Source organism: Capra hircus, unplaced genomic scaffold (genome assembly GCF_001704415.2).
Source record: "Capra hircus breed San Clemente unplaced genomic scaffold, ASM170441v1, whole genome shotgun sequence".
NCBI lineage: Eukaryota > Metazoa > Chordata > Mammalia > Artiodactyla > Bovidae > Capra > Capra hircus.
Genome location: NW_017189663.1, coordinates 369260 through 395583, shown reverse-complemented (window position 1 = coordinate 395583; position 26324 = coordinate 369260). Strand labels below are relative to the sequence as shown.

Genomic DNA, 26324 nt, shown 5'->3' with positions numbered 1-26324 from the left:
GATATACAATTATTACTGATGTCCTTCTAATAAACTCCTATGTGGTTAAAATGAAGAGCACAAGGCCTAGAACAGTGGTTTACTACACATTTTAAGTTGAGATCTGCCACATTGGTATGAGTTTTGGTGAAACTGTGAAATCACACCCAGTGCTCTTTTTTATGCCATCCACTGTCAGGCCTTCCCAGAGTTCAATGAGAGTCAGACCCTTCTTGCTGTCCGCATCAAACACAGCCTTTTCAGTAATGATACGGTTGACACACTGCTTTCCTGTTAGAGGTAATGTACATTTCTCCATGATTTTATGTGCATTTCCCTTTGCTGAATGTTCCATGGTGACCACTACTTTGGTTCTGGCACTGGACACTAGATCCATAGCCCGTCCCATTCCTTTCACCATCTTTCCAGGTATCATCCAGTTAGCCAGGTCACCATATTTGGAAACCTGCATGGCTCCTAGCATTGTTAGATTGACATGTCCCCCTCTAATCATTGCAAATGATTCATCACTGGAGAAATAAGAGGCTCCTGGAAGAATGGTAACTGTTTCCTTGCCTGCATTGATTAGATCTGCATCAACTTCATTTTTTAATGGGTATGGACCCAAACCCAAGACTCCATTTTCACATTGAATATGGACAGTCATATTGGGACTGATATAGTTGCTGGCCAAAAGTGGTATTCCTATGCCCAAATTGGCATACATGCTGTCCTCAAATTCAAGAGCTGCCCGCTTGATGATACATTCTCTGACATTATCTCCAGGTTTACCAGATGTGGTTTTTATATCTTCCTCTTTCTGGATTGATAAACGCTCAATTCTTTTCTTATATTTTTCTCCCTTTATAAGGCAATGTACATAGATCTTAGGAATATGTATGTCTTCTGGGGCAAATGATCCAACATCGACAATTTCTTCAAACTGAAAAACACATTTCCAGCTCGGTCTGCCTTCCAGGCTTTCACCAAAGCCTGAGTAGTATATATTGAGGCCAAATATTTCCTGACATTAAAAATGATGTATGTTTGACAGGAAATATAGGTCAACCAAATATAATAAACTTGTTTGTGTTAGTTTTGTTTGAGCCTTCTTAAATATATCATTTGTTCATGGGCTATTACTTTTATCAGGTTTGCATATTTAAATTCAACAAAAGAAGTATTGATATTTCATACTTTCCTGTATTAATCTTTTCTTGGTTATAGTATTGTCCTCTGTTGACTAAAAACCCCAGCAATCCCACTGCTAGGCATACACACTAAGGAAACCAGAATTGAAAGAGACATATGTACCCCAATGTTCATCGCAACACTGTTTACAATAGCCAGGACATGGAAGCAACCTAAATATCTATTGGCAGACAAATGGATAAGAAAGCTCTGGTACATATACACAATGGAATATTACTCAGCCATTAAAAAATGCATTTGAATCAGTTCTAATGAGGTGGATGAAACTGGAGCCTATTACACAGAATTAAGTAAGTCAGAAAGAGAAACACTAATACAGTATATTCATGCATATATATGGAATTTAGAAAGATAATAACAATGACCCTATATGTGAAACAGCAAAAAAGACACTGAGATAAAGAACAGACTTTTGGACTCTGTGGGAGAAGGCCAGGGTGGGATGATCTGAAAGAATAGTATTGAAACATGTGTATTACAATATGTGAAATAGATTGCCAGTCCAGATTCAATGCATGAGACAGGGCATTCAGGACCAGTGAACTGGGAGGCCTCTGGAAGATGGGATGGGGAGGAAGGTGGGAGGACGGTTCAGGATGGGGGACACATGTACACCCATGGCTGATTCGTGTTGATGTATGGTGAAAACCACTACAATATTGTAAAGTTGAGTGACTTCATCCCTAAAATAAATTAAAAAACAAAAACAAAAAAAAGCTTCCGTGCAACCAACTTTATTTCCCTCGTGGAAGGTCACTCCATTCTAGAAAGACAAAGGAGCACTTAGTGGCAGATGCTGATGTATAATCACAAGTTTTAAAACTGTATAGCCTCATGCAGTCAGAAAATATTCACAGGATTTGTCATCAAAACATGAAGTTGGAAATCTGTCTTTAGTGGATTTCCCATTTTTGCTATTGGATCTTCTCTTTAATTACAAGAAACAATACTAGGTAAAAACAGTATCGAAGGAAACAGGAGATTTTTGATGTTATGAATATTTCTAGCTATGTTCATACTCATTTGACAGTGTATACACAGTAAATTAATTTGGATATACCTCAAAAGGTAACCATTGAGGTTTTATACCAATTAATAAATGAAAATTTGACTTCATATAGTTTGTTATATGAAGATAATTACTAACAGGTATGATAAGATGATATCATTATAAGTAGAATTTCAGCTCTGGAGCATCAAGGACTATATCCTTCAAAGGAGTAGGGAAATTTCTTTTTCTGGAATGAAATAATAGGAATTACTTGAACTTCAACTCTCCACTTGTCCCTTTAATATCACAGATCACCATAATTAACTACCAGTGCCTTTTAGAGAGTTTGGAGAACTTTTTGAGGCTTCACAATTAATCATCTATTCTAGGAAAATTAGCAAAACATAAATAATTTTGCAAAACTTAAAAATGGAATGCTGATGGTCATTTCGCAGGGTCCAATTGTAATCCATTTGATTACATGAAAAAGTAATTTATGTGTTGTTTTTTGAATTTATCCTCAAACCTAGTTCATGCTTACATCTGAGAGGGAATGCATCACTCTATAATAAGAAACATAAGTTTTGACTTCCTATCTCCAGCTTTTCAGACAGTGGCACCAAGTGTGGGTCTGTAGTTTATTTTATGGGTTATTTTCTTGTATTTGAAAAATTGTAAAAAAGAAAAGTGCTCTTTTTCCTTATTGCCACTATTGCTCACTTGTGTAAAACCTCATGTACTTTAGAATTGGGAATCGAGCAGTAGACATTCTGAAAGTTAATATTCATATATGACACATTGAAATATTGACTAGAGGGATGTAATAAAAAAAATGATTACCTTTACTTCCATGGTGGAGCTAATTCTTAAAGTATACTGTATAAATCCCAGTGAAATTAGCCTGCCAAGCAGTGTTTTCATATCCTCAGTTTACTGTACAGTTTCCTTTAGCCTTCCTTTTGCTTCTTAGTTTGCCTCTTAGTTCCATGCCACTATAAAAAATGGTTATAAATTATGAGAATGGAATGTGATTTAAATGATGATGAAGCAGACTGGCTTACTCTTCAGCAGTTAGAAGGAAAGCTCAAGTAACACATTTCTTAGCTTCAAGACAACCCATTCATATTAATCTTACCTGCAGTGACCTTTTTGGGGCTTATTTAATAATAAAATTTAAAAATCTTTGTCTCCCATCTGAAAACATAAACCTTTCTGACATGCACAAAATTTTTCATTAAAACGCTCTTTATTCTTTCCTTTTTTTCAAGTACAATGAAGTTATATTTCAATAACTTTAAACAAATTAAATATAAAAGAAAAAATCAGTTAACTTATTTACTAAGTATCCCAGAGTAATGTGTGTTAATGAATAGCAGCATTTGTAAAGCTTACATTATTAATGAAATATCCTTAAGTGTACCAGTAAAGAAAATATCTAGATATGAAAATAATTGAGACTGCTTATGAATGTAAATTAGACATAGTTTTACTCTGCCTTCTGTGATACAACTGTTATGGATAACTAATAGTATGCTCTAAGACATTATCACTTTGGCTATCTTCATTTCGTTCATTATATTATAATTATAGTGAAGTTGATCTAAACTGATTACTCAAATACTTAAGCCTTTTCACCCAAAGATAAATGGGTGAATCTCTGTTCTGTGAAGGGAGCCTATGCAACTAATTTTTGTATTTGTTAACTTTTACAATACTTGCTTTGCTTTACCATCAATATATATGTTTATTTATTTATTTTGTTTCTATAACTTGGTTCTTTTTATTTATTTTTTATTTTTTTTAATTGGAGGCTAATTAATTTAAAATACTGTAGTGGTTTTTGCCATACATTGATATGAATCAGCCATGCATGTATATGTGTCCCCCTTCCTGAACCCCCCTCCCACCTCCATCCCTATCCCATCCCTCAGAGTCATCCCAGTGCACCAGCCCTGAGTTCCCTGCCTCATGCATCAAACCTGGACTGGCAATCTAGTTCACATATCGTAATATACTTGTTTCAATGCTATTCTCTCAAATCATCCCACCCTCACCTTTTCCCACAGAGTCCAAAAGTCTGTTCTTTATCTCTGTGTCTCTTTTGCTGTCTCACATATAGGGTCATCATTACCATCTTTCTAAATTCCATATATATGCATGAATATACTGTATTTGTGTTCTTCTTTCTGACTTACTTCACTCTGTATAATAGGATCCAGTTTCATCCACTTCATTAGAACTGATTCAAATGCGCTCTTTTTAATAGCTGGGTAATATACCATTGTGTATATGTACCACAGCTTTCTTGTTCATTCATCTGCTGATGGACATCTAGGTTGCTTCCATGTCCTAGCTATTGTAAATATTGATGAACATTGGTGTACATGTGTCTCTTTTCAATTCTGGTTTCCTCGGTGTGTATGCCCAGCAGTGGGATTGCTGTGTAGTATGGCAGTTTATTTCCATTTTTTAAAGGAATCTCCACACTGTTCTCCATAGTGACTGTACTAGTTTGCATTCCCACCAACAGTGAAAGAGGATTCCCTTTTCTCAATACCCTCTCCAGCATTTATTGTTTGTAGACTTTTGGATAGCAGCCTTTCTCACCAGCCTGAGATGGTACCTCATTGTGGTGTTAATTTGCATTTCTCTGAGAATGAGAGATGTTGAGCATCTTTTCATGTGTTTGATAGCCATCTGTATGTCTTCTTTGGAGAAATGTCTGCTTAGTTATTTGGTCCATTTTTTGATTGGGTCATTTATTGTTCTGGAATTGAGCTGCAAGAGCTGCTTGTATATTTTTGAGATTCTTTGTCACTTACTTCATTTGCTATTATTCTCTCCCATTCTGAAGGCTGTCTTTTCACCTTGCTTATAGTTTTCTTTGTTGTGCAAAAGCTTTTAAGTTTAATTAGGTCCCATTTGTTTATTTTTGCTTTTGTTTCTATTACTCTTGGAGGTGGGTCATAGAGGATCCTGCTGTGATTTATGTTGGAGAGTGTTTTGCCTATGTTTTCCTCTAGGATTTTTATAGTTTCTGGTCTTACATTTAGATGTTTAATCCATTTTGAGTTTATTTTTGTGTATGGTGTTAAAAAGTGTTCTAGTTTCATTCTTTTACAAGTGGTTGACCAGTTTTATGTTTAAAATTGAAGTTCATCTTTCTTTCTATTCTTCAACATTTCAAGGGAAAAATCTTAACTAATTATACAGCTATAAAATTTAAATAACTTTATACTTTTGGTCTTCTATAATCTCATTTTTTTCTTGCCCTATGAATAGAAAGTTAAATGTAAATTTAAATATAAAGACTAAAGATGTGTAGTTAAAGATTAGTACATGGTCAACTATTTCACTATATCTGGCTCTATAGTTGCAGATTGCATGGTGAGCTGAAGGTTAGGGAAATTATGTTAACTATCTCAATAGGTGATTTACAAAGCCTATAGAGCAGGAAGTTCCTCAAGTCCATTCACAGTTAAATTCAAGAATTGGTAGCTGGTTGATTTTTATACTGACTTTGAGGTACATTACAGTTGTGATGGGGGATTTGAACTATTTGGACAGCTGCTGGAAATGTCATTCTATTAATATCAAGACATGTGTCTGACTATGCCTGCCATTCCCTTCCTTCATTAATACTTACTAACTATAAGATAATATTGTTACTCTCTCCTGTAGGTACTGTGACTTTTAAAGATTTCTTTCGTAGTCAGAATTTGAACCAGAGAAAGAGTTCTTATCATGGTTTGCTTTTCTGAGAAATGAAATTCCCAAGAGTACAAGTCTCCAGACTCAGGTGAATTTTATCTCTAGTTATGGGGGTGGGAACTAAATACATATATATATTATTGATATTCCAGGTGATGAATCAGTAATCTTAAATGAGAGAGATGTCAGAAGCTTAAGAGACAGAACAGTTTGATCTTAAAAGCCTTATTTACAAAATTTTACAAACATAAATGTTTTATAAGATATAGAAATGTTGCTTGCCAATAAACATAGTCAGGTTGATTTGTAGATGATTAAATAACTTTACTAAAATAATACTATTTAGTGAATTTAAGCAATTTTCACAGAAGTAGAACTGAAAATCACTATGCAGAAATTACTACTAACTCATCTTTGCTTTTTTAACAGCTTAACTTCTTTTTAAAAATTTTGATTTTCTTTGTCTTTGCTGTATTTTCTTCATAAATTATTTTCCCCCTTTAGGACAAAGTTGAAGAGCAAGCTATGCAAGGAGAAGATCAGGTAAGAAAATAATAGTAATAGCAACAACAAAATCTATTGAGAAATGTTAAGTAAAAAATAATTTGTTGTAATGCTAAGAACTGAATATGATAAGATGGATATACTCACCTTTATAATTTTATGATTCAAAGTATAGTTACTAAATTGCTTTAGAATTGCTACTATTAACAGCTGCCTGTAATGTGGAACAAAATTGAGTCAAATGGGACCTTTTCTGTACATTAATTACCCAGCTGGAAACATCTGGATGGCTAGTTGTTTCACTTTGCATGGAGACCATTTAAGTTTGTTCTGTAAAAGTTTTAGCACCTTATCTCTTTTGGGTCTGGCATTTTAGATGTCCTGATATTTGGAAACACTATCCTTTCTTGTCTGTACTGTTTAAGCTGTGTGTGTGTGTGTGTGTGTGTGTGATATGGTGTATGATGTCCAAGTTATTGGTAGACAATTATTAGTTATTTTGTGTTTTTGCTAGTGTGTAAGAGCTATTAAACAGTAGGATTTTTTTTTCATTTTTCATAGGGGGTATACCTGTTTACCAGAAAATTTCTTATGATTGATTTACTAAAGATGTGTCTTACAAATGAGAAAAATTTGCAAGTGAATACACAGAGAGACTGTTAGAATATGGATATATTTCATCAAAGAGATACTGATTTATTAATTTTCAGTCACAGAACATAACAGAAAGAATTGTTACATATAATTAGCTATGGCAGGTATGGAAAGTGCACTGGGAGATTCCTTTGCAAATTTCCTTGTATATAAAAACTTAAATTGTTTAAGCATAAGTTAACAGTTTATGGATGTTTAAAAATATATTGTCATCCTAGGTGTGATATATAAACACTCAATTATAAAATTTGATAATCACTTATTAGAAGTGTGTAAGATTGATACCTTGAACCTAGATTTGAATGTAAAGAGTTTCCATTTAGCTACTTTTGAGCATTGTTATGACCTCTCTCTCCTGAGTTCTGAAGTTCTTAGATTCTTTTGGGTTTCCATATTTTCTGGTTTTAATCCCTTTCAACCTACTGTTGTAGTATATATCTTTGGTGTTTATAGTAGTCCCCAGTAGGAAGATACAAGTATATTCTCAATTGTAAACTAAGTATTGTCGAATTGACAGTCCTCAAGTGAAATTTTATCAATATACTGTTGAGTTAATCTTATCTTGGGCCATCATGGGTGTATAGCAGCCTCAGAGAAATCACACATCTTAACTATTCAGCAGAGTGGTTTCAAATTAGACTCTAGAGTCAGGCTGCCTGGATTTACATATCAGATAAAACTTACTGTGACCTTGTGCACTATACTCAAGTGCTCACAACTTTCATTGCTTTATCTCCAAAATGGAGATAGTGCCAATGCTGAAAACTGTTGTAAATATTGCCAAAGATAATTATCTTTAGTGTTTTTTTAATAGTATTTGGTAAATATTAGCTACAGATGCTATATCTCTTCCTCCTCCTCTTTCTCTTATTTCCACTCCTCTTCCAACTAGTTCATATCCTCCTCATTGCTCTTGCTATTGTTGTTGTTATTTTATAGCTATATCCTATGGTTTCCTGGGGCTTCTCAGGTGGCACTAGTGGTAAAGAACCTGCCTGCCAATGCAGGAGACATAGGAGACATAAGAGACGCAGGTTCTATCCCTGAGTTGGAAAGATACCCTGGAGGAGGGCGTACCAACCTACTGCAGCATTCTTGCCTGGAGAATCCCATGGACAGAGGAGGGAATAGCAGGCAACATTCCATAGCATCTCAAAAGATTTGGACATGACTGAAGTGGCTTAGCACACATATGATGGTTTCCTAGCTCTCTGCTCCAAACTATACTGCCTAGTTCCGTCAGAAAAATCTTTCCTCAACATTATCTTCAAACATTCCCTTGTGAAAAAACTGATTAAAATCAGACTGCCAAATCTACTATTAAAAGTCCCTTGTGAATATGCCTATCTGTAATGCCAGCTCTCCAGTTCATTTTTCAGTATTTAGAACTTTCCTAATTTATTTCAAGCAATTAAATCCTATTGATGTTGCAGGTGAAAAACAACAGGTGGTAATGGAAAGGAGACATCTTGAAAAATTATGATGGTGATAGTAAAAGTAATAATATTAACCGTTTTCACTTGTAAACTGAAAAACACTCATATATCAATAAATATATGTGTTGTGTTAGTTACCCAGTCTTGTCCAACTCTTTGAAACCCCATGGACTGTAGCACCCCAGGCCTCCCTGTCCCTCACCATCTCTTGAAGTTTTGCCAAGTTCATGACCATTGCATCATTAGTGATGCCATCAAGCCATCTCATCCTCTGATGCCCTCTTCTCCTGCACTCAATAATTCCCTGCATCAGGGACTTTTCCAATGAGTTGGCTGTTCAGATCAGGTGACCAAAATACTGGAGCTTCAGCATCTGTCCTGATGGGTATTCAGAGTTGGTTTCCCTTAAGATTGACTGATTTGCTCTCTTTGCTGTCCAAGGGACTCTCAGGAGTCTTCCCTAGCACCACAGTTTGAGGGCATCAATTCTTTGGCACTCTGCCTTCTTTATAGTCCAGCTCTCTCAACTGTTTGTAACCACTGGGAAGACCATAGCCTTGACTATGCTGACCTTTGTCAGTGGAGTAATGTCTGCTTTTCAACACACTGTCTAGGCTTGTCATAGCTTTCCTGCTGAGAAGTAATCATCTTCTAATTTCATGGCTGGAGTCACCTCCACAGTGATTTTAAAGCCAAAGAAGGAGAAATCTGTCACTACTTTCATATTTCCCCCATCTATTTGCCATAAATTAATGGGGCCAGATGCCATTTTCTTAGATTTTTTTTAAATTTAGTTTTAAGCCACCTCTTTCACTCTCCTCCTTCACCCTCATCAAGAGGCTCTTTAGTTCCTCTTCGCTTTCTACCATTAGAGTGATACTATCCACATATCTGAGGTTGTTGATGTTTCTCCCACCTATCTCAATTCCATCCTGTAACTCATCTTATCCATCCTGGCATTTCTTATGATTTACTCAGTGAATATGTTAAATAAACAGGGTGACATCAGACAGTCTTGTCATACTGTTTTCTCAATCCTGAACCAATCAGTTGTTCCAAACAGGGTTCTAACGCTTGTTTCTTGACCTGCATACAGGTTTCTCAGGAGACAGGTGAGATGGTCTGGTACTCCCATCTTTAAGAGATTTCCACAGTTTGTTATAGCCCGTTTAGTCAAAGGCTTTAGCATAGTTGATGAACCAGTGATAGATGTTTTTTTCTGGAATCCTCCTGTGTTTGGGTTCCTCTGGTTCCTCTGCCTTTTGTAAATTCAGCTTGGATGTCTGGAAGTTCTTGGTTCATGTAATGCTGAAGCCTGACATGCAAGATTTTAAACATGACCTTACTAGCATGGGAGATGAGTACAATGGTCTGATGGTTAGAATATTCTTTAGCACTCTCCTTTCTGGGAATTGGGATGAGGATTGATCTTTTCCAGTTCTGTGGCCACTTCTGGGTCTTTGAGATTTGCTGACATATTGAGTGCAATACTTTGATGGCATCATCCTTTAGAGTTTTGAATAGCTCTACTGGAATTCCAACACATACACTAGCTTTATTAACAACAACAGTGCTTCCTAAGGCCCACTTGACTTCATACTCAAGAATGTATGGCTCTGGGTGACTGACTACACCATCATGGTTATCCTATTCATCATGATCTTTTTTTGTACTGTTCTTCAATGTATTATTTCTGCCATCTATTATTTCCATCTCTTGATTGCTTCAGCATTTAGTAGATCTCTACCGTTTCTTTCCTTTATTGTGCCCATCTTTGGGCAAAATGTTCCCTTGATATTTACAGTTTTCCTGAAGAGATCTCTAGCCTTTTCCATTCTGCTGTTTTCTTCTATTTTTGTGCACTGTTCATTGAAGAAGGCCTTCTTGTCTGCTGTTCTTTGGAATTCTGCGTTTAGATGGATGAACCTTTTCTTTTCTCCCTTTCTTTTCTCTTCTTTCTTCTACTATTTGTAAAGCCTCATCAGATAACCACTTTGCTTTCTTGCTTTTCTTTTTCTTTGGGATGGTTTTGTTAGCTGCCTCCTGTACAATATTATGGACCTCCATCCATAGTTCTTCAGTTCTTCAAGTGCACAGTTTACTATATCTAATCTCTTGAAAAAAAAAAATATATGTATCTGTGTATGTAGACTAGTTCCAAATAGGAGAAGGAGTACGTCAAGGCTGTATATTGTCACCCTGCTTATTTAACTAATATGCAGAGTACATCATGAGAAATGCTGGGCTGGAAGAAGCACAAGCTGGAATCAAGATTGCCGGGAGAAATATCAATAAACTCAGATATGCAGATGACACCACCCTTATGGCAGAAAGTGAAGAGAAACTAAAAAGCCTCTTGATGAAAGTGAAAGAGGAGAGTGAAAAAGTTGGCTTAAAGCTCAATATTCAGAAAACGAAGATCATGGCATCCCGTCCCATCACTTCATGCAAAATAGATGGGGAAACAGTGGAAACAGTGCCAGGCTTTATTTTGGGGGGCTCCAAAATCACTGCAGATGGTGATTGCAGCCATGAAATTAAAAGACGCTTACTCCTTGGAAGGAAAGTTATGACCAACCTAGATAGCATATTCAAAAGCAGAGATATTACTTTGCCGACTAAGGTCCATCTAGTCAAGGCTATGGTTTTTCCAGTGGTCATGTATGGATGTGAGAGTTGGTCTGTGAAGAAACCTGAGCACCAAAGAACTGATGCTTTTGAACTGTGGTTTTGGAGAAGACTCTTGAGAGTCCCTTGGACTGCAAGGAGATCCAACCACTCCATCCTAAAGGAGATCAGCCCTGGGTGTTCATTGGAAGGATTGATGCTGAGGCTGAAGCTCCAATACTTTGGCCACCTGATGAGAAATGTTGACTCATTTGAAAAGACCCTGATGCTGGGAGGGACTGGGGTCAGGAGGAGGAGAGGACAACAGAGGATGAAATGGCTGGATGTCATCACCGACTCAATGGACATGAGTTTGAGTGACGTCTGGGAGTTGGTGATGGACAGGGAGGCCTGGCGTGCTGCGACTCATGGGGTCACAAATAGTTGGACATGACTGAGCGACTGAACTGAACTGATGTATACTTTCAGATGTACAGAATGCTTTATAGATCCTTTCCTAACTGATATTTTTCATCAGACAAAGGCAAAGGATTTCTCTGAAGGGGTCAATATACTGAAAAAATATATGCACTTTCGGGCATTAGGGAAAATCTTGAGTTTTTTTAGAAAAGCATCAGCCTTCTTAGAACAGATTAGTGGATTATGAACTGATGGTTAGTACTAGTGGTGTACTGGGGACAGAACTCTTCAAATAGTAGTTTGTGAGGAAGGGTCATCCCTAATAAAAAGTTTGAGTGAAGGGACAGGGATTGGAAAGCACAATGTATGTTTGGGAGATAAGGAAAGACCACAGCCTTTCCTATAGGGAAATAAAAGGGGATTAGGCTGGAGAGTCAACGTGGACATTTATAATGCTTTGGATTTCTATTAATGGAAGTTGCAGAGAAGTCAAATTCTAATATACCATCTTCAGTTCAGTTCAGTTCAGTCACTCAATCATGTCCGACCCCATGAATCGCAGCACGCCAAGCCTCCCTGTCCATCACCAACTCCCGGAGTTCACTCAGACTCACATTCATTGAGTCCATGATGCCATCCAGCCATCTCATCCTTGGTCATCCCCTTCTCCTCCTGCCCCCAATCCCTCCCAGCATCAAAGTCTTTTCCAATGAGTCAACTCTTCACATGAGGTGGCTAAAGTACTGGAGTTTCAGCTTTAGCATCATTCCTTCCAAAGAAATCCCAGGGTTGATCTCCTTCAGAATGGACTGGTTGGATCTCCTTGGAGTCCAAGGGACTCTCAAGAGTCTTCTCCAACACCACAGTTCAAAAGCATCAATTCTTCGGTGCTCAGCCTTCTTCACAGTCCAACTCTCATATTCATACATGAGTACTGGAAAGACCATAGCCTTGACTAGATGGACCTTAGTCAGCAAAGTAATGTCTCTGCATTTGAATATGCTATCTAGGTTGGTCATAACTTGTCTTCCAACCCCTGATTATTAAGATCCAAAGGGGCTACCTTTGGAGTTGTGTACAGAGTCATTAGGTTCCTTTCTCCTCAAATTTTGGTTATATTATACTTCATAGATAAGAAAAAGGAACATGATTACCTTTGCCTTTGTCGCATATCAAAACAAATAGGATTCTCATTACTGTTGGATATTATGCCTTTTTTTAGATGGCAAGAATTTGCATTTACTCTTTTCTGCATCTGTATACCAAAGTCTAAAGTTTTAGGTACAGTGAATGAGAATTAATGAAAAAAGTTAAATGATTAGATAGTGGTATGCTGGTATATGTTTAACAACTCTGTCTGTGTGGAAAAAAATAGGCATGAAATATGTAGATAGACAGATATAGAATATTTTAATATATATATGAACATTATGATATATGTATGTTACTGATACTAAAGATATATAGCACATAATTTACAAATAATAATAAAATAAGCATTATTGTTTTACAGTAAATTCCTTGTAACTAATTGATTTTTAGAAAATGGTGTCATTGATTTTTGATGAGTTCTTATATTGTAGCAAGCTATATTTCCAATTAACAAAAGAATGAAATTACACTGTTAAAGATGCCAGGAGAAATATCAATAACCTCAGATATGCAGATGACACCACCCTTATGGCAGAAAGTGAAGAGAAACTAAAAAGCCTCTTGATGAAAGTGAAAGAGGAGATCGATAAAGTTGGCTTAAAGCTCAACATTCAGAAAACAAAGATCATGGCATCCGGTCCCATCACTTCATGGCAAATAGATGGGGAAACAGTGGAAACAGTGTCAGAGTTTATTTTGGGGGGCTCCAAAATCACTGCAGATGGTGAGCGCAGCCATGAAATTAAAAGATGCTTACTTCTTGGAAGAAAAGTTATGACCAACGTAGATAGCATATTCAAAAGCAGAGACATTACTTTGCTGATTAAGGTCTGTCTAGTCAAGGCTATGGTTTTTCCTGTGGTCATGTATGGATGTGAGAGTTGGACTGTGAAGAAGGCTGAGCACCGAAGAATTGATGCTTTTGAACTGTGGTGTTGGAGAAGACACTTGAGAGTCCCTTGGACTGCAAGGAGATCCAACCAGTCCATTCTGAAGGAGATCAGCCCTGGGATTTCTTTTGAAGGAATCATGCTAAAGCTGAAACTCCAGTACTTTGGCCACCTCATGAGAAGAGTTGACTCATGCTGGGAGGGATTGGGGGCAGGAGGAGAAGGGGACGACCGAGGATGAGATGGCTGGATGGCATCACAGACTCGATGGACATGAATCTGAGTGAACTCCGGGAGATGGTGATGAACCGGGAGGCCTGGCTGCTGCAATTCATGGGGTCGCAAAGAGTCGGACACAACTGAGCAACTGAATTGAACTGAAAGTTAGGTGATATTTCTGTTTATGTTAATAACAAACAAAGTTGAAGCAGTGAATATTTGTATTAAGAGTTCACCCTTTCATCAATATTATGAAATCTTTCTGTTTAAAATTATTTTTTTTAAATTAGAGGATAATTGCTTTATATTATATTAGTATCTGCCAAACATCAACAGGAATAAGCCATAGGCATACATATATCCCCTCCCTCTTAAATCTCCCTCCCTTCTCCCACTCCATCACACCCCTCTAGGTTGTCACAGAGCACTGGGTTTGAGCTCCCTGCATGGTACAGCAAATTCCCACTGGCTATCTATTTTACATATGGTAATGTATATGTATATGTTGCTGCTTTATTCATCCCAACCTCTCCTTCCCCTATTGTGTCCACAAATCTGTTCTCTGTGTCTGTGTCTCCAGTGCTGCTCTGCAAATAGGTTCATTAGTACCATCTTTCTAGATTCCACATATATGTGTTAATATGCAATATTTGTTTTTTCTGACTTTCTTCACTTTGTATGATAGATTCTAGGTTCATTCACCTCATTAGAACTGACTCAAATGTGTTCTTTCTATGGCCAAGTAATATTCCATTGTATACATGTACCACATCTCTTTTATATTTACTTATTTATTTTAAATTGGAGGGTCATGACTTTACAATATTGTGGTGATTTTTGCCATACATCAACATGAATTGGACATAGGTATACCTGTGTCCCCTCCCTCTTGATACCAGCTCCCATCCCCACCCCTCATTCCCTCTAAGTTGTCGCAGAGCACTGGCTTTGGGCTCCCTGCATTATACATAAAACTCCACTGGCTATATATTTTATATATGGTAATGTATATATTTCAATGCTCTTCTCTCAAATCATCCCACCATCTCCTTAGCCCACTGTGTCCAAAAGTCTGTTTTTTATGTCTGTGTCTACTTTGCTGCTCTGCACATAGGATCGTCAGTACTGTCTTTCTAGATTCCATAAATATGTGTTAATAGATGATATTTGTTTTTCCTCTTTTTAACTTATTTCACTCTGTGTAATAGGCTCTAGGTAGATCCACCTCATTAGAACTGACTCAAATGCATTCCTTTTTATAACTGAGTAATAGCACACTGTGTATATGTACAACAACTTGCTTATACATGTGTCTGTTGATGGACATCTAGATTGCTTCTATGTCCTAGCTACTATAAATAGTGCTGCAATGAACTTTGGGGGTACATATGTCATTTTAAATTATGGTTTCTTCAGACTGTATGCCCAGTAGTGAGATTACTGGGTCATATAGTAGTTTTATTCATATATTTTTAAAGAATTTCCATACTCTTCTCCATAGTGGTTGTATCATTTTGCATTCCCATCAAATGCATAAAAGAGTTCCCTTTTCGCCACACTCTCTCCAGCATTTATTGTTTGTAGGCTTTTTGATGATGGCCATTCTGACCAGCGAGAGTTGATACTTCATTATAGTTTTGATTTGCATTTCTCTAATAATGAGCAATGTTGAGCATCTTTTCATATGTTTGTTAGCCATCTGTATGTCTTCTTTGGAGAAATGTCTGTTTAGGTCTTCTGCCCACTTTTTGATTGGGTTGTTTGTTTTTCTGTTATTGAGTTGCATCATCTGCTTGTATATTTTGGAGATTAGTCCTATGCCAGTTGTTTCATTTGCTGTTATTTTCTCCCATTCTGAGAGTTGTCTGTTCACTGTATTTATTCTTTTGCCATTCAAAAGCTTTTAAATTAATTTTGTTCCCATTTGTTTATTTTTGTTTTTGTTTCCATTACTCTAGGAGATGGGTCATAGAGGATGTTGCTGTTGATTTATGTCAAGGATGTATTGCCTGTGTTTTCTTCTAAGAGCTTTATAGTTTCTGGCCTTATGCTTAAGTCTTTAATCCATTTTGAGTTTATTTTCGAGTATGGTATTAGGAGGGGTATTAGTTTCATTCTTTTACATGTAGCTGTCCAGTTTCCCCAGCACCAGTTCGTGAAGAGGCTGTCTTTTCTCCATTGTATATTTTTGCCTCCTTTGCAAAACACAAGGTGTCTATAGGTGTGTGGGTTTATCGCTGGACTTTCTACCTTGTTCCATCAGCCTATATTTCTGGTTTATTGCCAGTACCATACTGTCCTGTTAACTGTAACTTTGTAGTATAGTCTGAATTGAGAAAGGTTGATTCCTCCAGCTCTTTTTCTTTCTCAAGATTGCTTCTGCTCTGCAAATCCTTTTGTGTTTCCAAAAAATTTTAAAAATTGTTTGTTCTAGTTCTATTAAAAATACCATTGGTAGTTTGATAGGGATTGCATTGCATCTGTATATTGCTTTGGGTAATACAGTAATTAGACAATATTGATTCTTCCAGTCCAAGAACATGGTATATCTCTCCATCTGTTTGTGTTAACTTTGATTAATTTCATCAGTGTCTCATAGTTTTCTGCATATAGGTTTGTGTCTCTTCTGGTAGGTCTATTCCTAGGTATTTTATTCTTTTTTTGTTGTAATGGTGAGTGGGATGTTTCCTTAATTTTTCTTTATGAGGTTTCAATGTTAGTGTGTAGGAAAGCAAGGGATTTCTGTATATTAATTTCATATCCTTCAGCTTTACTAAATTCATTGATTAACTCTAGTAGTTTTCTGGTGGCAGTTTTAGGGTTTTCTATGTATAGAATCATGTCATCTGCAAACAGTGAGAGTTTTACCTCTTGTTTTCCAATATACATTCCTTTTTTTTTTTTCTCTGATTGTTGTGGCTAGGACTTCTAAAACTATGTTGAATAATAGTGGAAAGAGTGACTTTTTTCTAATCTTAGAGAAATTATTTTCAGTTTTTTTTTTTTTTTACCATTGAGAATAATGTTTGCTATAGGCTTGTATACATGGCCTTTAGTATGTTGAAGTTTGTTCCTTCTATGCCTACTTTATGGATAGCTTTATCATAAATGTGTATTGAATTTTGTCAAAATCTTTCTCTGCATCTATTGGTAGATCACATGATTTTTGTCTTTCAGTTTGTTAATATGGTGTATTGCATTGATTGATATGCATATATTGAAGAACTCTTGCATCCCTGGGATAAAGCTCACTTTATCATTATGTATGATCCTTTTTCATGTGTTGTTGGAATCTGTTTGCTAGAATTTTGTTTAGGATTTTTAAGTCTATGTTCATCAGTGATGTTGGCCTCTAATTTTCTTTTTTGTGACATCTTTTTGTGGTTTTGGTATCAGTGCGATGGTGGTCTTGTAGAATTAGTTTGGGAATTTTCCTTCCTCTGCAATATTCTGGAAGAGTTTGAGTACGCTGGTTGATAGATCTCTAAGCTTTTGGTAGAATTCATTCAGGAAGCTATCTTGTCTTGGAGTTTTGTTTGTCTTCTGTGCTTGTGATTTGTTTATTCATGTTTTCTATGTCTTCCTGGTTCAGTTTTGGAAGTTTATACTTTTCTAAGAATTTGTCTATTTCTTCCTGTTTGTTTGTTTTACTGTTCATAGTATTCCCATACTAGCCTTTGCATTTCTGCTTTGTCTAATGTAACTTCTCCTTTTTCATTTATTTTATTGATTTGAGTCTCCTCCCTTTTTTTCTTGATGAGTCTGACTAATAGCTTGCCAATTTTATGTATCTTTTCAAGAACCAGGTTTTAGTTTTATTGATCTTTGCTATTGTCTCCTTTATATCTTTTTCATTTACTTTTGTGCTGATCTTTATAATTTCTTTCCTTTTATTGACTTTGGGATATTTTGTTCTTATTTTCTAGTTGCTTTAGGTGTAAGGTTAGGATATTTATTTGACTTCTTTCTTGTTTCTTGAGGTATGCTTGTATTGCTATTACCTCCCCCCTTAGGAATACTTTTAATACAGTCCATAGATTTTGAGTTCTCATTGCCATTTGATTCTAGGTATTTTTTTATTTCCTCAGTGAACTTTTGGTTATTCAGAAGCATATTGTTTACTCTCCATGTGTTTGACTTTTAAATAGTTTTTTTTTTTCCCCCTGTAGTTATCTAATCTTATAGCTTTGTGGTCAGAAAAGATGTTTGAAATGATTTTAATTTTTTTTTTAATTTATCAGGGTTTGATTTGTGACCCAAGGTGTTATCAGTCCTGGAGAGTGTTTCATGTGCACTTGAGAAAACAGTGAAATTACATTTTTTTGGATGGAATGCCCTGTAGATATCAATTAATTTCAACTGGCCCAATATATTGTTTAAAGTTTGTGTTTCCTTATTAATATTCTGTCTATATGATCTGTTCATTTGTGTGAGTGGAGTGTTAGAGTCCTTGACTATTATTGTGTTAATGTTTATTTCCCATTTATTAGTCATTAGCATTTGCCTCATGTATTGTGGTGCTCCTATGTCGAGTGTGTATATATTTATAATTCTTATAGCTTCTTAGATTGATTTCTTAACCATTATATAGTGTCCTTCCTTCTCTCTTGTAATGGTCTTTATTTTAAAGCCTGTTTTATCTGATATGAGTATTCCTGCTCCCACTTTCTTTTGATTTCCATTTGCATGGAACATCTTTTTCAGCCCATCACTTTCAATCTGTATGTGTCCCTAAGTCTCAGGTTGGTCTCTTGTAGACAGCGTATATATGGGTATTGATTTTTTTATCCATTCAGCTAGTCTGGGTCTTTTGGTTGGAGCATTTAATCCATTTGCATTTAAGATAGTAATTGATATGTATGATCCTATTACCATCTACTTTATTGTTTGAGGTTCGTTTGTGTAGGCCTTTAGTTACTCTTGTGTTTCCCGTATAGAAAAGTTCCTATAGCATTTGCTGTAAAGCTCGTTTAGTGGTGCTAAATTCTCTTAATTTTTGCTTGTCTGTAAAGCTTTTGATTTCTCCTTTGAATCTGAATGAGATCCTTTCTGAATAGAGTAATCTTGATTGTAGGTTTTTCCCTTTCATCAGTTTAAGCATATCCTGCTACTCTCTTCTGGCCTTCAGAGTTTCTGTTGGAAAATAAGCTCTTAGCCAGATGGGGATCCCCTTGTGTGTTATTAGTTGCTTTTCCCTTGCTGCTTTTAATATTCATTCTTTGTGTTTGATTTTCATCAGTTTGACTAATATGTGTCTTAGCATGTTTATCCTGTATGGGCCTCTATAGGCTTTCTGGACTTGGGTGCCTATTTCCTTTCCCGTGTTAGGGAAAATTTTCAACTGTAATCTTTTGGAATATCTTCTCACACCCTTTCTTTTTCTCTCTTTCTTCTGGGAGCAATATAATTTGAATGTTGATGTGCTTAGTGTTGTCCCAGAGGCCTCTGAGACTGTCCTCATTTCTTTCTTGTTTTTTAAAAATTTTTATTTTTACTTTATTTTACTTTACAATACTGTATTGGTTTTGCCATACATTGACATGAATCCACCACGGGTGTACATGCGTTCCCAAACATGAACCCCCCTCCCACCTCCCTCCCCATAACATCTCTCTGGGTCATCCCCATGCACCAGCCCCAAGCATGCTGTATCCTGCATCGGACATAGACTGGCGATTCGTTTCTTACATGATAGTATACATGTTTCAATGTCATTCTCCCAAATCATCCCACCCTCTCCCTCTCCCTCTGAGTCCAAAAGTCCACTCTACACATCTGTGTCTCATTTCTTTTTTTTTTTCATTATTCTACTCTGCTTCAGTTATTTCCACCATTCCATCTTCCAGCTCACTTACCTGTTCCTCTGCCTCAGTTATCTGCCACTGGCTCCCTCTAGTGTATTTTTAATTTCAGTTATTGTGTTGTTCATTGCTGATTGTCTCTTTATTTTTTCTAGAATCTTTTAAAACATTTATTGTATCATCTTCACCTATGCCTCCAACCTATTTTTCTGTGCCTCCATTTTATTTCCAAGATTATGGATCATCTTTACTATCATTGCTCTGAACTTTTTTTCAAGTAGATTGCCTGTTTCCTGTTCATTTTTTTGTCTTGTGGTTGTTTACCATTTTCCTTCATCTGCTGCATGTTTGTCTTTTCAGTTTGTTTATTTTACTGTGTTTGAGGTCTCCTTTATGCAGGCTGGTAGGTCATTGTTCCTGTTAATTGTGAAGTCTACACTCCATGGGTGGAGTTGGACCAGTGCTTTGTGAAAGTTTTCTGGTTGGTGAAGGTTTGTGCCTGTGTTCTGGAGGATGAAGCTGGGTCTTGTCTCTCTGAAGGGCAGTGCTGTGTCCAGTACTGTGTTTTGGAGTGTCTGTGGGCTTGATGTGGCTTTAGGCAGCCTGTCTATTGATGTTCACAGTTGTTCCTGTTTTGCTGAAGGATTGGTGTGAGGCATTCAGTGCTGGGGCTTGCTGGCCTTTGGAGGGGGATTTGTCTTAGTGTTAAGATGGAGGCATTTGGGAGATCTCTCATCAATTAATGTTTCATGAGGTCAGGAGTTCTCTACTGGTTCAAAGTCCTGGACTTGGATCTCCCACCTCAGGGTTTGGGCATGTCCCCTTACTGTAATACCAAGAGTTCACAGGACACTCAGCACAGAAGACAAAACCCCAAGACTAATGGTGAAAATAACACTCAGCAGCCAAGAAATTCACACTCTTACAAAGAGAAACAAGAGAGATGAAAGAGAAGATATAAAATATAGAAAAACAGGAGTCAAAAAAGAAGATGACAATCAATCCAAAAAAGATACTCATAAGTAAAAATGAATATTAAAACTAGACTAGCAAAAATACAAAATCAATAAACTAAAGAGTACTATAAAAAAGGAAAATAAAATGAATTTACTTAAAAATGAAATGTTTTTTAAAAAGGAAACAGGTTATAAAAAATAAAAATTAAAGGAGTAATAAAGAATGAACAACATTAGAACAATATGAAAAAGAAGAAAAAATATATGGAAAGTTTTAATAAGAAGAATGTCCTTGTGATTTTTCTATTTACCTTTCCACACAGTGTGCTCCAGTCAATATGCCTACACAGAAAGCCCTCCATTATTTCTAGTAAAGTCTCTGGATCTGTTGTGGATAGTATAGGGTCAACTCAGACTCAGATCTTGCCTTACTCCTGCTTGAACTTGCTTCCAATGTCCACAATTTCCCCTAAAGTCCACAGTCTCAGGCTGATTGTGGGGATTTATCCACTGCACCTGTGGCTGCAGGAGTGACTTCCCCTTCTCTTCTTTACTCACACAGCTCCTGGTTCTCTGCTTTGGGATTCACCATGCCTGTTTGTAGGCCACCCTCAGGTGTCTGTTCCCTTCCCAGACACAAGGGGGCGAAAGTAGCAGCTTATTAGGGCTCACTTTTCAGTTGGGCTGGGAAGAGAGGTATGGCAGACACAGTTGGGGTTGGGAGAAGTGCCTGCTGTGGTCAAGACTGCGGGAGGTTGCCAATCTGAGGCAGATTGTGGGCTTTCTCAGGATAGGTGGCCCTGGATTTTGGGTTCTTCAGCAGAGCCAAGCTGCCCAGGCTCCCAGGAAGGTGTGGCCAGTGACCTGTGGCCACCTGTAGCTTGGTGGCACCTATAACCCCTAGGAATGAGAGCATGGTGGCCTCCTGTCCTCCACCTCTGGCACCCATGCAGGCCTTGGCAGAAATCTAGCTCTCACGTTCCCCTCTCTAGTACTGCAAACTGCAATTGCGTCTAGTTCCACCTTTAGCATTCTTGCAGGACTTTCTACTTCTGGAGCTGCAGAGTGCATCTGGCTTGCCCCACTTACTGTATTTTAGAAGGTAGGGTCCTGCATTCGCCAAGTGTGTGGAGTTAGAGCATTCCCACTGCAATGATCCCTAGCCTCTCTAGCTGGCCCAGGCATTTCCCTGGACTCCCTCACCTGTGTCCTACTAGCCCCCTCAGAATATCTTTAAGGCAACCAATGCTGGTCATGTAAGCCACTTCTTATCTGGGAAGTGCTCTTTAGCAATTATGTCTTTAGTGAATTCTCTCCATTTTGTCTTGCAAACACCTGTAGCTGTGTTTCCCTTTGAAATTCTGAAGCTCCTTACTGTCACTGCCCGTGAAGGGGTTTCCAAATGTGAGGAAATGTTTCCTCCTTCAGGACTTCCTCCCTAGGGTGCAGGTCCCTATTCCAAAATCCTTTGCCTTTTTTTTTTTTTTTAATCTCTTTATTTTACTATGCCTCATTCTGAGGCCATTGGTTTGCCTTTTCAGAAGTTTGGGGTCTTCTGCCAGAATTCAGAAAGCATTCTGTAAGTGTTGTTCCACATGCAGATGGATTTTTTTATGTATTTGTGGGGGGAAGGTGATCTCCCCATCTTATTCTTCTGCCATCTTGAACGTCCTCTCGAATTCCTTCTTTGTTGAATCACATGATAGATTTTGAAACTCAAAGAATATTTACTTAACTTTTTATTCCATTTACAGTACAATGGCTGCCAACGTGACTGTCACATTTCCAAGCTTAATCTGTGCTGTTGGCATTTCTTCATCACTTTCACAGATCTGAATTGTGAACAAAGCAATAGATCAGGACTTGATTTGTAGAATCAGAAATCTTTCTATTTCCATTGTGTGACTATTACCTCTATGGTTCAATCTACCAACATGATGGAGCTAGAAAGAAATGTACAGTACCACATCATCACACACATACAATACAATAAATGTAAATACTCAAGAGGACAGGTATAGTAAAGTGTGGTAAAATAGCAAAGAGATGGTGGGTTTTGAACATTTATTACTTTGTTTTTAACATTATTTACTTAATTATACATTTATTTAATTTAATTATGTTTAATAATGCCTGTCTTTATCAATGAGCTTGTGAAATTCCTGACAATTTACAGATTGCCTTTAGCAATCCAGTTTTAATGCACCATGGAAAAATATCATTGATTCATTAAAAACCTGTGAAGGATCCTGGGTGTTATCAAGCGTGTTTTTATTGAGATATAATTGACATAGGATTGTGTAAGTTTATGGAGTGCAAGGTGTTGATTTAATACATTTATGTATTGCAGCATGATTACCAGTGCAGTGTTAGCTAATACCTGTTTCATGTCAGACAATTATTTGTGTGTGTATGATGACAACATTTAAGATCTAGTCTCTTAGCAATTTCGAAGTGTATAATCTAGTCTCAGCAATTTCGAAGTGTATAGTACAGTATTGTTAACTAAAATCGGAATGATGTACATTAGAGCTCCAGAAGTTACTCATCTTCTAATTGCAAATTTGTATCCTTTGACAATTTCCCTAATCTCCACACCCATCCCTAGCTCCTAGTAACCACCATTTTAATATTTATTTGTGTAAATTAGGCTTGTTTTACATGCAAATCAGAATCACCTTGAGATATAATCTAACACTGATTAGAATGGCTGTCATCAAAAAGGCAAGAGATAACAAGTTTTGATGAGAGTGTGGAGGAAAAGGAATGCTTGTGCATTGCTGGTGGGAAAATAAACTGGTGTAACTACTATAGAAAACATTGAGATTTCTCAGAAAATTAAAGAAACAATTATCATATGATCCAGCAATCTCATGTTTATTGTAAGATTAAGCAAGCCAAGATATGGAATCAACCTAAGTGTCTATCAATGGGTGAATGGATAAAGAATGTGCTTTTTATACACACACACACACACATAGTGGAATGTTATTTGGCCATGAGAAATAATGAAATCTTGCCATATGTGACAACATGGATGAACCTTGAGGGAATTATGCTAAATGAGATGTCAGAAAGAGAAAGACAAATACTGCACAGTATCACTTATATGTGGAATCTAAAAAAGCTCAACTTATATCAAGCATTTTGAAGCATTGAACATTATTATTTATAGAGAGGAGCTCACTGTAAGAATGTAGCAGTTAGTAAAATTATTGTACCTATAAACTCTGTAAGAACTGAAAGGCCTGCATATTGAACAGCATCTTTAGTATTAATAATTTGTGATATTTCATAGCATCTTTGGAAACTTTCAATAAATTTTAAGCAATAAATACAGCACCAAATATTATAGGAGTAGGGAACATTAAGATGGGAAAACGAAGAAGAATGGGGAGTCTCAATTGGAAGAGGAAGAAGGAGGCATCCATCTCAATGTGTGTGTATGTGTTTAGTTGCTAAGTTGTGTCCAACTCTTTTGTGACCCCATGGACTATATAGCCTGCCAGGTTCTTCTGTCCATGGGATTTCCCAGGCAAGAATACTGGAATGGGTTGCCCTTTCCTTCTCCAGGGGGTCTTTCCAACCAGGGATCAAACCCACATCTCCTGCATTGGCAGGTAGATTCTTTACCACTGAGCCACCTGGGAAGCCCAGCCATCTCAGTAGTAACACTGAAATAAGTATATCCAGTTGTATTAGTTTTCTAGTGCTGCCATAATACATTACCACAAACAAGGGCTTACAACATCACTATTAATAGTTTATTTGAGAGTTTTGTAAATCAGAAGTCCAGAATGGGTCTCAGTGGATCAATGTGAAGGTGTCTGCACAGCAGCTTTCCTTTCTTGATGCACTAAAGGTGAATCTGTTTCCTTATTCATATAGGTTGATGGCAGAATTCAGTTTCTTACAATTGTAGGACTGAGTTCCCTGTGGCTTTGCTGGCTGTCAATGAGAGTAATTCCCAACTTCAAGAAGTTACTTACATTCTTTGCCACATTGACCCCCTTTCTTCATCTTAAAAGCAAGCATTGATTGATTGTTGATTGGTCTTTCTTATGTTTTGAATCTCTCCAGCCTCTTCCTCTGTTGTGATGTCTCTATGACCTCCATTTCTCTCTTCCACTTGTGCATTTAAGGGTCCATGTTATTACACTTCTCCATGCAGATGATCTAGAATAATTTTCCCATTTTTAAAGTCAGCTGCTAAGAAACTTTAATTCCACCAGCAACCTTAATTCCTTTTGAAACATAACATAACACATTCACATATTCCAGGGATTATGACATGGACATTTTTTTGTGGGGGTGAGGGTAGTACTCTGCTTACCAAATCAGAGCTTTTCTATAAGCTAAATTAAAAAAATAAAAAAAAATGAAATTTAGCTCACCTTTATTTCTGCTCTTACTCCTTTTGATGTTAAGGAATGATGATCTCTCACTCTTTTCTTTCCATTTATCCCCCAGGAATGCCTGCCTTTAGCCATTGTATTTGTCCATATGTGTAAATGGATAAAAGTTCACTGTTATCAGAAAGGCTATATTGTATTTAGTGTAAAACCTTTCCATCTTTTAGCTCAAGCAGAAGATTTGTAATTCTCTATGATCTTGGACAAGTTATTTAACTTCACTTATCTTCAGTTTCTTCATATATTAAGAGGGGATCAAATAGCTCCCTTGCAGGATTGTTGTGAGGGTTAGAAATAATATAAGAAAATCATGAATTCAATATATATATTGAATATATATACCACTGCCTATAGTATAGTGGGGTTTAAGAAATGATGCCTGTTATTATTATTAGAAGCCATTATGCCATTAATTGGGCTTCCTGGGTGGCTTAGTGGGTAAAGAATCTGCCTGCAATGCAGGAGATGCAGGAGACGCAAATTCGATCCTTGGATCAGGAAGATATGGAGGAGGGCATGGAAACCTACTCCTGTATTCTTACCTGGAGAATCCCATGGACCAAGGAGCCTATGGGCTACATTCCATAGGGTTGCAAAGAGTTGGACATGATTAAAGTGATTGAGTACACATCCATGCATGCCACTAATTATGTTCCATTTTTAGTAAAGTTTATTTAGTCCAGGTCATCAATTTTGTACTATGTCTACAATGCATACTAAGATCAAATGATTATATATCACAGTAAGAAAAAAATCACGAAGTATTGTTTTCTGACATTAATGGGTCTGTTTACACAATTGTTATACCTGTTGTGGTTCAGTTGCACAATCTTCAACTGCATGTCTGACTCTCCGCGACCCCATGGATTACAGAATGCCAGGCTTCCCTGTCCTTTATCATCTCCCAGAGTTTGCTCAAAATCATATCCATTGAGTCACTGATGCCATTCAAACATGTCATCCTCTGTCGTCCCCTACTCCTCCTGCCTTCAGTCTTTCCTGGCATCAGGATCTTTTCCAGTTAGTTGGCTCTTCTCATCAGTAGCCAAAGTATTGGAGCTTCAGCTTCAGCATCAATCCTTCCAATGAATATTCAGGAATGAACAACTATAGGATTGAATGGTTTGATCTCCTTTCAGTCCAGTTCAATTCAGTTGCTCAGTCGTGTCCAATTATTTGCCACCCCATGGAATGCAGGACACCAGGCCTGCCTGTCCACCACCAACTCCCGGAGTTCACACAAACTAATGTCCATCAAGTCGGTGTTGCCATCCAGCCATTTCATCCTTTGTCATCCTCTTCTCCTCCTGCCCCTAATCCCTCCCAGCATCAGGGTCTTTTCAAATGAATCAACTCGTCACATGAAGTGGCCAAAGTATT

The 26324-nt window shown here is 37.1% G+C and overlaps 1 protein-coding gene across 1 annotated transcript; it reads right to left on the bottom strand.

The window, feature by feature from the left end:
• LOC102172338 (succinyl-CoA:3-ketoacid coenzyme A transferase 1, mitochondrial-like) lies at nt 1–25022 on the bottom strand. Its single transcript, XM_018044638.1, has 4 exons — nt 24927–25022; nt 22285–22364; nt 6545–6611; nt 1–1003 (listed from the first exon to the last, which is right to left on the bottom strand). The coding sequence occupies exons 1-4, from the start codon at nt 25020–25022 to the stop codon at nt 92–94; spliced, it is 1155 nt and encodes a 384-aa protein (XP_017900127.1). The 3' UTR covers nt 1–91.
• Between the last annotated feature and the right edge of the window lie 1302 nt (nt 25023–26324).

What these genes read in the sequence shown, in the direction of transcription:
- LOC102172338 (XM_018044638.1), bottom strand. Translation starts at nt 25,022, where the DNA reads ATGGCTAAAGGCAGGCATTCCTGGGGGATAAATGGAAAGAAAAGAGTG. An exon ending in GAGTAAGAGCAGAAATAAAG is followed by an intron (nt 22,365 to 24,926) that starts GTGAGCTAAATT and finishes TTCACAATTCAG; the next exon opens with ATCTGTGAAAGTGATGAAGA. An exon ending in ACGTTGGCAGCCATTGTACT is followed by an intron (nt 6,612 to 22,284) that starts GTAAATGGAATA and finishes TCCACATTACAG; the next exon opens with GCAGCTGTTAATAGTAGCAA.